We start from the raw sequence: 15,633 nt of genomic DNA on the forward strand, positions 1-15,633 counted from the left end.
TCACCAATACTACTTCACACTTTTTCCTCCCTTACACAATTGCCTTTCCCCAGCACTAATACTTTCCTTTAAAGTGAGCTTAACTAGCAATAAGAAATTGGAATAAGAAGAACAAAGTGACAAAGAGAAGATATAACACTTACGCAAAAACAACAGCTAATTAATCTCCAAGACTAGACAAAGAAGCTAAGGAACTGATTAAACCCGTCAAGAAAAAATGTTGACAAGACAGCAACAAAAATCTACAAACCAAACCAGTAATCAGGAAAACATGGCTGAATCCAATCAGGAAGGGGGCAGGACTTCGCACAAGCAATGAAAGATCTCAGAATATTTATCACCGACAAATTTGATGAAGTAATGAAAGAGGTTAACAGCATGAAGACAACACTTGGAGGGGAAATTGCAGACATGCGCAAAAAAAATAACAGATATGATGGAAATGAACACCACAATTCAAGAAATCAAAAATACACTTGCAGCAAATATCAGCAGACTAGAAGAGGCAGAGCAGAGAATTAGTGATGTGGAAGACAGTGCATTGGAAATCAAACAGATAGTAGAAGTGGTCAATAAAAAGGTAGAAAAAATCCAGATAGGACTTAGGGACCTGAATGATAACGCAAAACGCTCAAACATACGTATTATAGGCATTCCAGAAGGAGAAGAGAAGGGAAAGGGGTCAGAAGGAGTGTTGCAGGAAATAATGAATGAAAACTTCCCAAATCTACTGAAAGAGACAGATGTACATATCCAAGAAGCACAGCGCACTCCACTGGTCATAAACCCCAACAGGCCCACCCCAAGACATATACTTGTCAAATTATCCAATGCTCAAGACAAAGAAAAAATTCTAAAAGCAGCAAGAGAAAAGAAAATCATCACATACAAGGGAAACTCCATAAGATTAAGTGCTGATTTCTCATCTGAAACGATGGAGGCAAGAAGGCAGTGGTATGATATAGTCAAGGTACTAAAGGAAAAAAATTTCCAACCAAGAATACTCTATCCAGCTAAACTAGCATTCAAAAGTGATGGAGAGTTCAAAATATTCACAGATAAACAGAAACTGAAAGAGTATATCAACAAGAAACCTCCCCTTCAAGAAATTCTTAAGGGAGTTCTGCAGGAAGAAAGGAAAAAACAGGACAGTCAGAGATGGAGGAGAGTGTAAAAGCAAGAAGAAAGACAAAAATAGAAGGGGAAAATAAAATAATACAAACAAAATATAACAAACACAAATCCAACCAAAATATGGCTACCATAAATAACTCTCTAAACGTAATAACATTGAATGTCAACGGACTAAACTCACCTATCAAAAGATTCAGACTGGGACACTGGATAAGGAAATACGACCCATCTATATGCTGCCTACAAGAGACACATCTTAGACCCAGAGACTCATGGAGGTTGAAAGTGAATGGCTGGAAAACAATCATACAAGCAAACAACAACCAAAAAAAGGCAGGAGTAGCTATATTAATATCAGACAAAATAGACTTTAAATGTGAAACAATTGTGAGAGTCAAAGAAGGATACTATATTTTAGTGAAAGGGACAATCTGTCAAGAAGATCGAACAATCATAAATATTTATGCTCCTAACAAGGGCGCCTCTAAATATGTGAGGCAAACGCTGGAAAAACTAAGTGAAAGAATAGATGCATCTACAATTATAGTGGGGGACTTTAATACACCACTATCAACTCTGGACAGAACATCTCAAAAGAGAATCACTAAAGAAACAAAACATTTGAACAGTATATTAGAAGAGCTGGATCTAATAGACATATATAGATCATTACACCCAAACAGCAGGATATACATTTTTCTCAAGCGCACATGGAACATTCTCCAAGATTGACCATATGCTAGGCCACAAAGAAAGGATTAATGAATTCAGAAAGATCGAAATCATACAAAACAATATCTCTGACCACAGTGGAGTGAAGTTGGAAATTTGCAAGGGACAGAGACCCAGACTCCACACGACAATTTGGAAATTAAACAGCACACTCTTAGAAAAACAGTGGGTCAAAGAGGAAATCTCAAAAGAAATCAATGACTACCTTGAAACAAATGATAATGATAACACAACATACCAAAATTTATGGGATGCAGCAAAAGCGGTACTGAGAGGGAAATTTATAGCCATAAATTCATATATCAAAAAAGAAGAAAGAGCAGAAATTGGAGAACTAACTGCACTTTTGACGGAATTAGAAAAACAACAACAAAGTAACCCAACAGCAAGAAGAAGGAAGGAAATAACAAAGATAAGAGCAGAACTAAATGAAATAGAAAATAAGAAAGCACTTGAAAAAATAAACAAGACCAAGAGCTGGTTTTTTGAGAAGATCAACAAAATCGACAAACCTTTAGCGAGACTAACAAAGAAAAAAAGAGAAAAGATGCAAATAGACAAAATAAGAAATGAGAAAGGTGATATCACCACTGACCCCACAGAAATAAAGACTATCATAAGAGGATACTTTGAAAAACTATATTCCAACAAAAATGACAATTTATAGGAAATGGACATTCCTAGAACCTCATAAGCAGCCCATACTGACGAAAGAAGAAATTGATGATCTTAACAAACCAATCACAAGCAAAGAGATAGAATCAGTCATTAAAAATCTCCCAACTAAGAAGAGCCCAGGGCCAGACGGCTTCACAGGTGAATTCTACAAAACATTCCGGAAAGAACTAACACCAATCCTGTTGAAACTATTCCAAAAAATCAAAATAGAAGGAACACTGCCTAATTCCTTCTATGATGCCAACATTACCCTAGTACCAAAGCCAAACAAAGACACCACAAGAAAGGAAAATTACAGACCAATTTCTCTAATGAACCTAGATGCAAAAATACTTAACAAAATACTTGCTAATCGTATTCAACAACACATTAAACAAATTATACACCATGACCAAGTGGGATTTATTCCAGGTATGCAAGGATGGTTCAACATAAGAAAATCAATCAATGTAATACACCATATAAACAGATTGAGAGAAAAAAACCACATGATTATATCTATAGATGCAGAAAAGGCATTTGACAAAATACAGCACCCCTTCCTGATAAAAACACTCCAAAAGATAAGAATACAAGGAAACTTTTTGAACATGATAAAGAGTATATATGAAAAACCAAAAGCCAACATTGTTTACAATGGCGAAATCCTGAAATCCTTCCCTTTAAACTCAGGAACAAGACAAGGATGCCCATTGTCTCCGCTCCTATTTAACATTGTCTTGGAAGTACTTGCTCGAGCACTGAGACAAGAACCAGATATAAAAGGCATTCAAATTGGAAGGGAAGAAGTCAAAATTTCATTATTTGCAGATGACATGATCCTATATATAGAAAACCCTGAGAGATCTACAACAAAGCTCCTAGAACTCATAAATGAGTTTAGCAAAGTCACAGGTTATAAGATCAATGCGCAAAAATCAGTAGCATTTTTGTACACCAATAATGAGCAAGATCAGGAGGAAATCAAGAAACAAATACCATTCACAATAGTAAATTAAAAAATCAAATACTTAGGAATAAATTTAACTAAAGAGGTAAAAAACTTATACATCGAGAACTATACAAGATTGTTCAAGGAAATCAAAGAAGACCTAAATAAATGGAAGAATAGTCCCTGTTCATGGATAGGAAGACTGAATATTATTAAGATGTCTATCCTACCAAAACTGATCTACACATTCAATGCAATCCCAATAAAAATCAACACAGCCTTCTTTAAGGAACTAGAAAAACTAACTATGAAATTTATTTGGAATAGAAAGAGGCCCCGAATAGCCAAGGACATATTGAAAAAGAAAAAGGAAATAGGAGGAATCACACTTCCTGACTTCAAAACATACTACAAAGCTACAGTAGTGAAAACAGCATGGTACTGGCATAAGGAGAGACACACAGACCAATGGAATCGAATTGAAAGTTCAGATATAGAACCTCATGTATATAGCCATATAATATTCGATAAAGCCACCAAACCCTCTCAACTGGGAGAGAATGGCCTATTCAACAAATGGTGCCTGGAGAACTGGATAGCCATATGTAGAAGAATGAAAGAGGATTACCATCTCACACCTTATACAAAGATCAACTCAAGATGGATCAAAGACCTAAATATAAGAGCCAAGACCATAAAGACCTTAGAAAGCAGTGTAGGGAAACATCTACAGGACCTTGTAATAGGAAATGGCTTCATGAATATCACACCAAAAGCACGAGCAGCAAAAGAACAAATAGATAAATGGGACTACCTCAGAATTAAAGCCTTCTGCACCTCAAAGGAGTTTGTCAAGAAAGTAAAAAGGGAACCCACACAATGGGAGAAAATATTTGGCAACCATATATCTGATAAGAGACTTATAACTTGCATATATAAAGAACTCATATATCTTGAAAACAAAAAGATAAACAACCCATTTAAAAAATGGGAAAAAGACTTAAACAGACACTTCTCCAAAGAAGAAATACAAATGGCTAAAAAGCACATGAAAAAATGCTCCAAATCTCTAGCTATCAGGGAAATGCAAATCAAAACTACAATGAGATACCATCTTACTCCTATAAGATTGGCAGCCATGAAAAAAACAGTAGAATACAAATGCTGGAGAGGATGTGAAGAAAGGGGAACACTCATCCATTGCTGGTGGGAATGCAGAAGGATCCAACCATTCTGGAGGACAGTTTGGCGGTTTCTCAAAAATTATCCATAGATTTGCCATATGACCCAGCAATACCACTGCTGGGTATATACCCATCAGATCTGAAAACAAGGACACAAACCGATATATGTACACCAATGTTCATAGCAGCATTGTTCACTATCGCCAAAAGTTGGAATCAATCCAAATGTCCATCAACAGATGAGTGGGTCAATAAAATGTGGTATATACACACAATGGAATACTACTCAGCTGTAAGAACCAATACACTACAATCGCACTTGATAACATGGATGAACCTTGAGAATCTTATGTTGAGTGAAGCAACCCAGGCATTGAAGGACAAATACTATATGACCTCAATGATATGAAATAAGTTAACTGCCTCAGAGAGCTAGAGTCTGGAAAAGTGGCTTACAGGAAATCGGGGGGTGGACGAAGGATGTGAGTTAATGTCTGCAGGGGTGGAATCTGTGATGAGCTGGCGGTAAGTATGAGCACAAAGAAGGGACAAAATGGGGGCAAGGGGTTACCTTTGGGTGGGGTTTTCTGGGTTTCAGGGGGGCTGGGGATGGGAAGAGGGGTAATATTGTCCAAGAAATAGGTGGGAGGGAGGGGCAACATACGAATATGGGAGAGTGTCAGAAGTTCGTTGAGAACTAAATGTTGAGTAAAATGTATCAAAGTATAAGTAGGAGGGTTACCTGGTTAGGACACTCAGGGGGTATGGTCTGATGTGTGACGGACTCCGGAGGGAATAGCTGAAGGCTCATTTTGCCAAGGTGGGTTCTACCATTGGGTGGGGTGGACCCATATCCTGGAGAAGACTAATGCCGTCGAATAGAGAGAACTGTATCTCTCGTGAGAAAGGACGGCTCCCAGGGTATTAGATTGGCAGGTGTTGTGGGCCCTAAGGGGAGGGGAAAATGGATGTGGAATGGATGGAATAAAGGTAAATAAGGGGGCAAAAGAGGAGTTATGTGAGAGTACACGAGGATGAATATAAAACAGCTAATATTACACCAAAAACATATAGGGGATGACAGACTAATAATGAAAACCATAAGACAAAACATAGGATAACTAAAAAATTTAGAAAGCTGTACAGCCTAAAATATGGACCACATAGTAAGCACAAATGTCACCTTGTTTGAAAACTATAGTGTTGGAATCTGTACATCAGTTTCAGGAAATATGATATGAATAAGTTAAAAGATTATTGCTGTGCAAGGGAAAAGGTTTTATGGTGGATCTGGGGAAATACTGTATATTGTATATATGAATTTAAGTGATCTAAGACTCTTCTGAAGCTGACATTATGTTGAGATTCACTTTACGGGAAGTTTTGGATCACAGAGTGGTTCAACAATGGCAGCGGAGGAATACTGATCTGGGATGTTATTGACAGGATATATATGGTTGACAGGGAGTTATACAGGGCATATGCCCAGGGTATATGGTAATGTCTATATATACTCATAGTGGAAACAAAAACAACAGCTGGGGGGGTACTGGGCTCCTGGCTGGGGGGTCACTGTTGTGGGCCCTGGGAGAGCAGTGGCAATCCTCCAGGTGCAACAGCAAGAACCAGGAAGGAAGGAGGGCCCAACAGTGGGCTCGTGATACTAATGGTTACACTTTTGAGCCTATACACCTGCAATAAGAACAAGGCCTAGAGTAGCATTGTGCCTGGGGGTTTCCTCCTGACAGCCTGCATGTTACTCAAATGTGGCCACTCTCACAGCCAAACTCAGCGTGTAGATGCGATGCATTCCCCGCAGCATGGGACACGACACCCGGGGATGAGCCTCCCTGGCACCGAGGGATCACTACCACATACCAGCTGAAGAAGCAACTAGAAAATGACCTTGAATTAAAGATTCAATGCGGAACAGCAGAATATACCTGTCTACATATAATAACATGACTTCGGGAAGCTGTTTGACCTAATGTAAGGGGGAAATGGAAAGGAGAAATGAGATTATAAGGCTGTGAGTCTCTAAAGAAGAGTCTGGAGGTTGTCAGAAGGAATACCCCTATGTACAACTGAACAGAGTCTAAGAGACAGATAAGGTAGATACAACCCCAGGTATTGGTTCTTTTGAGGGATAAAGAGACCCACGGGTTCTATGGTCATGGCAGAAGGGGTTCACTGCCATGACAGATGGCCCTTCTTTGGAGCTGGTGTTTCTGCGTGATGGAAATGGACTCAGAGGGGATCTCTTTTCACAAGACTTGCATGCTACTTTATTGGAATTGTAGTTGGTGCTGGGTTTAAGATATATGTAGGGGATTTGAATCTCTGGACTGATAATATGACACCCAGGCCCAGAGCCTCAACAGACTTCAGCTCCTACACTTTGATTTATTGGACTTACTCCACTCAGCTAACATGGAGTTGAAGAAGGTCAACCACCACAACATGGAGCCCAGAGTGTCTACAACTGGAAGCAGGAGGAGTGCATCCAGTACCCATATGGAATCTAAGCCCTCACTTGACATAGATGTGCAATGGACACAACCAATCCAATGTCCACAGAGACAATGTGGAATGGGTGTGGGAACGGTAGCCATGGTGGCTGCTGGGTGTGGGGAACGGGAGGAAGAGATGAGATGTGGAGGCATTTTCGGGACATGGAGTTGTCCTGGATAGTGCTTCACGGACAATTACGGGACATTATAGATCCCCCCAGGGCCCACTGGATGGAACGTGAGAGAGTCTGGGCTATGATGTGGACCATTGACTATGGGGTGCAGTGATGCTCAGAGATGAACTTACCAGGTGCAATGGATGTGTCATGATGATGGGAGAGAGTGTTGCTGTGTTGGGAGTGGGGGGCCGGGGCGGTGGGGTTGAATGGGACCTCATATTTTTCATAATGTAATTAAAAAAAATAAATAAATAATTTTAAAAAATTTTGTGTTAAAATTTCTATTTTACTCATATGATATGAGGGAACCAGACAGAGATTATAACTTGTTGAAAGGAAAACTCAATACAGCACAGATCTATATGGAATACAGGAATGTAAAGATGAATTACAAATGGAGACAAAATGATATTTTAAAGAAAAAAATCAGATATTTATTTTTATTCATTTAAATTCATACTGAAGAGGAATGTTCCAATATTGCAAAGGGTTAGAGTGTTCAATTTGATTTTATCTTATTTCTAAAGAGTTCTTCCCCTTTCAATTTTTAAATATCAGTTCTACTGCTACATATTTTAAACAAATAAATTTTATTGATACATGCTAATAAAACATACAATTCACCCAAATTGTACAATCAATGGTATTTGGCTTAATTACATATTTGTGCATTCATCACTACAATCATTATTAGAGCATTTATAGACTCTAATAATGATTGTTAGGTGAGTTTGCAGGGAACCTCTGTTTCAGGCAGAGTTTGGTGTACAACAGGGACACTGGAGATTTCATGGCTTACTTTGTCCTTTCCTAGAGATCCTGAGAAGCAGCTGGGGGCAGATAACCCCACTCAACCCTCCAATTAGCTGGGTTCCATCACTCTTCCTACAAAAGTCAGAGGACCTGGAGGTAGAGTGGGAGCCCATCTCCCTAAGCACCAGGAACTGCAGTGAGACACTACTGCATCATGTCACCCAGGGACACCTGTGCCTACCAGAGGGGTGCTGTGAGCATGCCCATTCCAGTAGGAGGGAAAGGAGGGAAGGGGGCAGTGGGCACCACCTTGAGGGATCCACCTCAGCTTCCTGAAAGGCAAGTCAGAGGAGAAAAGAGCTGTGGTACCTGCACTGTGCACCTAATGCCCAGGAGAGGAAATCTCAGAGAAGCAGGGTAAGAGAGGATACAGAGATAATATTTGTCTATTGTTTGTCCCTTCCAGTAAAACAAAAGCTTTATGAGGTCAGGGCTTCTGTTTTATTTGTTCCTAAGTTGGTGTTCTAAGTATAGAAGTGATCCTGATGTTGTTTGCATAAGTCTAAAAATATCAGTAATTTTGGGTGGTAGTAAATGAAGAACCTGCTCTATGACAACTTTGGAGCTGAGGCCATTTTACTTATCACCAGTAAGTGGAGGGGTTGCACTTTAGGGAACTAATCACTTTGTTATTTGACAAACTGACCTAAAGGACAGTGCTAAGGGTGACATCTAAGCATCTTGTTGCTCATTTTCAAAGACAGCATTTGCTCTGAGGGTAATGCAGAGGCCTGATTCTATATATAATGAAGAACTGGAGAGGAGTTAGCAGCAATTTTTCTGGGATTCAGGTCTCAACCAGCACATGAATACTTCAAAGACATAAGACTCTGAGAGATATATTTAATAGGTGTATTTAAAATTATAGGTTCACATAAAGGATTAGAGGAATCATGAGTAGTTAGTTGTATTATCTATGGGTATAGCTTTGTTATATTGGAGAAGTAGATTATTATGTATTACCAAATAAGGCCCACCAAAGAGGTGGTGCTCATGAGGCTGTGTTCCTTGCCTCTGGTTTGAAGTTTTGTCTTTTGTAATGGTTAGATTCATGTGTCAGCTTGTCCAGGTAATGGCGCCCATTTGTTGAAGCAAGAGCTGGCCTAATTGTTACAGTGCAGATTTAAATCATCAGTAAATTGCAAGCAGCCCGAAGAGAGAATGTCTCTACTTCAGCCTGCCAGGTTCTTCTGGGAAATACATGAAAAACTTTCTTTGGAGCTCCCAGCATGCAGTGCTTTACCCAATTTGGATGTGTGCATCCCCACAGTCATGTAAGACAATTTTATAAACTCTTCTAATATTTTTAGGTTGGTGCAAAATGGATTGTGGTTTTGGATTGTGAATTTTAGATCATTATAACTAGGCTCAAACACATCTTTCTTAATCAAAATAGAAATCATTACAATCAGCACATTTTTATTTATTCCTGTAGCATAAATATCTGTGCTTTTGAAATTGATGAACACTTGGAAAGCATTTTCTGAATCCTGCTGGTTGTTGAAATGTTTTTTCTGCCAAAAGTTGTTGAGATGCTTGAAGAACTGGTAGTCAATTGGTAAGAAGTTGTGTGAAAAAGGCAGATGAGGCAAAACGTCATAGCCCAATTCATTCAACTTTTGAAGCATTAGTTGTGTGATGTGCAGTCAAGTGCTGTCATGGAGAAGAATTGTACCCTTTCTGCAGGCTGCAGGCATGGCAATTTTCAGTGTATCTCATGGATTTGCTGAGAATGCTTCACAGATGTAATGGTTTCACCAGGATTCATAAAGCTATGGTGGATCAGACTGGAAGCAGATGAACAAACAGTGACCAAGACCAGTTTTGGTGCAAGTTCTTTTTTGTTTTTTGTTTTTTTTTTGTAGATGTGAACAAACTTTACAGGTGTTTCTGGATAAATTTTTCAGAGTGTCCCAGGAACTTAGACCACTAGGGAAATGGTGTCAACTTAAGAGCAGCTTCCCGGAAGAAAAGCGCATCTACAGGGATGAAGGATGACAGCATGGATCCAGTCTGTTACACAAATGAAATTGCATGGGCCATTTTACCAGTAAAGCAGGAGACCACCAACTGTTTGCCAAAAGTCTTGGGGAGCAGGTAGCAGCATGTGGCCCCCACAGATGTCCCCACACATGACAGCACAGCAGGTTCCCCAGCCATGGCCCCAACAATGGCCCAGCTGAAACACTGAGCAGCTGGACCCTGGTAAGATGAAGCCCTGTTTGTAGAGGTAGGAGCTGCAGAAGGAGAAAACAGAGGCCTGGTGCTCCTTCCTGGGTTCTTAAAGGACTTTATGTCTGAAGGAACCACACTGACCTGCTGCCAGCTTCCTTGGCCCAGCCCTGACTTTGCTTGGTCAGTCATTTTGAAAGCAATTTTAGGTCAGAGATGCAGCTGGCAGAGACCAGAAGGAGGTGAACTGGGGGCACAGGTCAACATCAGCAAACCCACCAGCCTAAATATATTTTTAACTTAAAGTAAAAGCTCTTCATTAAATCTGATACTTGTTTGTAGTTTTAGAGATTCTAAGTTTATATTAAAGCTTCTGAGTTGTCACAAAATTAGACTCTTTGTGTTGATATTTTAAACTCTTATTTCCATTGGTTAGTTCACCACTCACTGCCCATACATTTTCTCCACGTGCACTGTTTTCTTTGCATAGGCTCCCCCAGGACAAGGTCAGCTTCTCAGATTCTATAAAAATGATCACTTTTCAATGTCAACTGGGAAGCTTTGTGCAGGCAGTTTCAGTAAGATGTTCTCAAAGATGCAGATCCTCATGTCCCTGCTCATCTGGATTTCTGGTGAAAACTTTAAAAGGGCCTCATTGTCTTCAGAATAACATCTTTGAAGAATTCAGATTTTAAAATGCAGTGGACACAATACCTCTTTCCAAAATAGCCCATTTATGTGCTGTTATTTAATTAGATATCATTAGAAAGCACATTTAAAATGATGCGCTTAATCTGTCTCTGATAAAGTGGTAGGGATGTGTGTCATTGTCCATTCTGATGCAGGGTCCAGTGGTGACATTGTGATGATCCAGTCTCTAGCCTCCATGGCTGTGTCTCCAGGAGACACCATCACCATCAGCTGCAAGTCCAGTCAGAGTGTGAGCAGAAGCATAGACTGGTACCAGCAGAAACCAGGACAGGCTCCTAAACTGCTCATCTATTATGCATCAGCCCAGGCTTCTGGAGTCCCTGATCGATTCAGTGGCAGAGGTTCTGAAACAGATTTCACGCTCACTATCACCAAGTTGCAGGTAGGAGATGGAGTACATTATTACTGTCAGCAGGATAGCAGCCTTCCTCCCACAGAGCTTCAGCCTCCAGCACAAACCCCCTCCCCTGGCTGCCTGTAGGTGTTTCCTTGCTGCACCAGCTGTTTGCTCCCCCCACAGCGCTGTGCATGCACACTTCCTCTGTCTGCCCAAGAAGCTGTGTCTCCTGACTCATTCCTTAGAGTGCAGTTCCAGGGCAATGTTAAGAACTTGGTCTTTTCTGGAAGACTTTGGGTGAGATTGTATTTATTTGCATCTTGTCTCTCTTTTTCTTTGTTAGTCTAGTTAGAGGTTTGTCAATTTTATTGATCTTCCAAAAGAACCAGCTTTTGTTTATTTTCCCTATTGCTTTTTGTTCTCAATTTCATTTATTTCTGCTCTAATCTTTCTTATTTCTTTCCCTCTGCTTGCTTGGGATTGGTTTGCTGTTATTTTTCTAGTTTCTTAGTGGTTCAGTTAAATCTTTGACTTTAACTCTTTATTCCTTTTTATTTTTTTTATTTTTATTTTTTTAAAGATTTATTTATTTATTTAATCTCCCCCCCTCCCCTGGTTGTCTGTTCTTGGTGTCTATTTGCTGCGTCTTCTTTCTTTGTCCGCTTCTGTTGTCGTCAGCGGCAGGGGAAGTGTGGGCGGCGCCATTTCTGGGCAGGCTGCACTCTCCTTTCACGCTGGGCGGCTCTCCTCACGGGCGCGCTCCTTGCGCGTGGGGCTCCCCCACGCGGGGGCCACCCCTGGGTGGCACGGCACTCCCCACGCGCATCAGCACCGCGCATGGCCAGCTCCACACGGGTCAAGGAGGCCTGGGATTTGAACCGCGGACCTCCCATATGGTAGACGGACGCCCTAACCACTGGGCCAAAGTCCGTTTCCCGTTTATTCCTTTTTAATATACGCATTTAGGGCTATAAATTTCCCTCTCAAGGTTGCCTTTGCTGAATCACATAAGATTTGATAAATTGTGTTCTCATTTTCATTTTTCTAAATATATTTACTGATTTCATTTGCAATTTCTTCCTTGACCCATTGATGATTTAGGAGTGTGTTGTTTAGCCTGTACACATTTGCTTTACTTTTTTGCTGACTACTATTTCCAGTTCAGTTCCATTATGATCGGAGAAGAAGCTTTGTATAATTTCAATTTTTTATATTTATTGAGAGCTGCATTGTGCCCCAACATGTGGTCTATTCTAGAGAAAGATCCATGGGCATTGAGAAGAATGTATAACCCACTGAGTTTTGATGCAGTGTTCTGTATATGTCTGTTAGGTCTAACTTTTTATCGCATTGTTCAAGTTCTCTGTTTTCTTGTTGATCTTCTGTCTAGTTGTTCTGTCTAATGATGTGAGTGCTGTTTGAAGTCTCCAATGATTATGGTAGAGATGTCTATTTCTCCCGTCAGGTTTCCCAGAGTTTGTCTCATGTATTTTGCGGCATAGATGCTTATGGCTATTATATCTTCCTCAAGTATTGTCCCTTTTCTTAATATATGACCTTCTGTTTCTCATAACTTTTTGGCATTTAAAGTCTTTTGTTGTCTGATATTAGTATAGCTACCCCTGCTCTATCTGGTTACTGTTTGTTTGGAGTCTCTTTTTCTAACCTTGCACTTCCAGCTGGTTTGTATCCCTGGGTCTAAGGTGAGCAGCATATGAGCATATGGATGGCTCATGCTTTTTTATCCATTCTGTCAGCCTGTATCATTTGATTGGGGAGTTTAATCCATTCACATTCAATGATATTACTGTAGATGCATTATTTACTTCATTTAATTCTTTGGTTTTCATATGTCATATCTTATTTTGTCTTTTTACTCTTTTGGTTATCCTTTCTGCTATTCTTTCTTCTACACTATCCTAAAAACCTGTCTTACTTGTCTTTTTCTATCAGATTCTAAGGTTTCCTTTATTATTTCCTACAAAGGTGGATTCTTTTTGGCAAACTCTCTTAGTTTCTGTTTGTTTGTGAATATTTTATACTCACCTTCATATTTGAAGGACAATTTTATTGGATAGAGATTTCTCAGCTGGCATTTTTTCTCTTTTACTGTCCTAATTGTATCATACTGCTGTCTTCTTGCCTCCATGGTTTCTGAAGAGAAATCTTTGTTATGTTTTACTGGACATGCCTTGTACATGATGGTTTGCTTCTCTCCTGCTCTTCTAGAATTTTCTCTTTATCTTTGACATTTGACATTTTGAGTAGTATATGTCTTGTAGTAAGACTATTTGGATTTATTCTGATTGGGGTATGAAATGCTTCTTGAACATGTAAGTTCATTTATTTTATGAGAGTTGGGAAATATTCAGCTATTATTTCCTCAAATACTCTTTCCTCCCCTTTCTCCTTCTCTTTTTCTCTGTACACCCATGACACATACGTTGTAGCATTTTGTGTTGTCACTCAACTCTCTGAACTCCTGTTCAATTTTTTTTTTCCATTCTTTGCTCTCTTCAATGTTAGCTGTTCTGTCTTTGGTATCACTTACTCCTTCTTTTTTCATTTTGAGTCTGCTGTTGTATGCCTCAAGTATGTTTTTGATCTCACCTATTTTGTCTTTCCTTCCCATGAGCTCTGTTACTTTTCTGTTCAGGATTTCAATTTCTTCCTTGTGTTTGTTCAATATCTTCTTGAAGTCATTTATCTCTTTAATCATATTGTATTCTAATTCATTAATTTTATTTTGGAAATTTGTGTGCATCTCACTGATTAGTTCTCTCAAAATTTGCACCTCTTCTGGGGCTTTAATATTTTTTTTTCTCATGCCATTTCTTCTATTTTCTTAGTATGGCTCTTTTTTTGCAGATGTTAGGCATCTGATTAGGATGTAGTTTTCTCAGCTGCTCCATTTCTTTCTCATTTGTAGATATTTAATTGCAGAAAACTGTGTGTTATCACTGCTATTTGATTCTTGGCTCATGTAGGTTGCTAGGATTGTCCTACTGGTTGATCAAAACTGGGCACTGGACCAGAAATTGGCTGTAGATTTGATTCTTAGGACCTTGGGAAAAGAGGCTAAAGAGGCCAGAAAAAGCCTCTTGTACTTATTTTAATTTTCTTGAGTGCAATTCCTTGGTCTTCTGGCAGATGGCACTCTTTGGCACTTTTCAGTTCATTGCCTGGTTGGAGTGTACTTGTTGCAACACAGACTGGATCAATGTGACAGAGCTTCCTGTCTGGAGGCTATGAGACTTGTACTCCAAACTTTCTCTGTGATAGTTCTCCAGCTCTCTCTGGTAGCCCCCTCCTTTTCTCAGATCAGAAACATTGCTACTCCCCTCTTAGTCCTCAACCATCAATGGCTCTTTAGTAGTTGAGGAGATTAAGAGGGTCATAAATATTTAGCCCCTTGCCTGCTCCAAAGCAAACAATGGTGCAGCCCCACCTGGCTTGGAAGGGCTCCTGGGACACAGTGTTGCAGCAAACCCAGGAGTTCTGAGTGGCAGTAAAACCCAAACGACACTCGGAATGGCAGAGGAACAGATTTATCACATGCAGACCTAGAGGAGAGTCAGTCTCCAAATTTTGAGCCCCATTTTTCAATTTTCATGGTTTTATATAGAGTTCTATGTGGGACTAGCGTGGCTCTGGCTCATTGGCTAATGCATTGCTAGGTGAAATTTTCCAGGCAGAGTTACAGAAGCAGAAACAGGAGGGGTTCATTAGATAGTCTTTTGCAATGCCATACTCTCGTGGGTTAATTTACAGAAGTTGTTTGCAGGAGTGGATCATTAGATAGTCTGCTGCAAGGTCATGCTATCATGGGCTGATTTATAGACGTGGGGGGCTGGAGTGGCTCGTTAGTTTTCTGCAAGGTTATGATTTTTATTTCTCACCATTTACCCCCTTAGATGCCCTTATAATTTTTATAGGACATCCCTCATGCTAAGTGGGAAAACAACTTAAGGTATCAAAGTGTTTTACAAGGCACAAGTACATTATTTAGATTAGTATCCTTTTAACTTCCCTCCAGTCTCTGAAAGACGTATTTGATAGTTCAGTTCCAAACAGAAAGCTGAGAAGTCTGAAGTGGAGCATGAACCACAGGGAACAGGAGTCCATCTAGTCAGGTGTCGGTTTTTCTCCGTGGCTCCGGGCAAATTGGATTTTCAAGGTACAGTCAGGTACAGGGTGGATTATCCAGTCATTTTGTTTTTCATTGGAGTGTGCTCTTTTAATTCTGGTATCA

The 15,633-nt window shown here is 39.8% G+C and overlaps 1 gene segment (V, D, J or C); it reads left to right on the forward strand.

Annotated features, from left to right (window-relative positions):
* The first annotated feature begins 11,150 nt into the window (after nt 1–11,150).
* LOC101445187 (immunoglobulin kappa variable 3-15-like) lies at nt 11,151–11,525 on the forward strand. The segment is given in 1 exon segment: nt 11,151–11,525. A coding segment is annotated over 1 exon segment (375 nt).
* Nucleotides 11,526–15,633: the final 4,108 nt, after the last annotated feature.

The sequence above is a fragment of the Dasypus novemcinctus genome, chromosome 17 (genome assembly GCF_030445035.2).
Source record: "Dasypus novemcinctus isolate mDasNov1 chromosome 17, mDasNov1.1.hap2, whole genome shotgun sequence".
Taxonomy (NCBI): domain Eukaryota; kingdom Metazoa; phylum Chordata; class Mammalia; order Cingulata; family Dasypodidae; genus Dasypus; species Dasypus novemcinctus.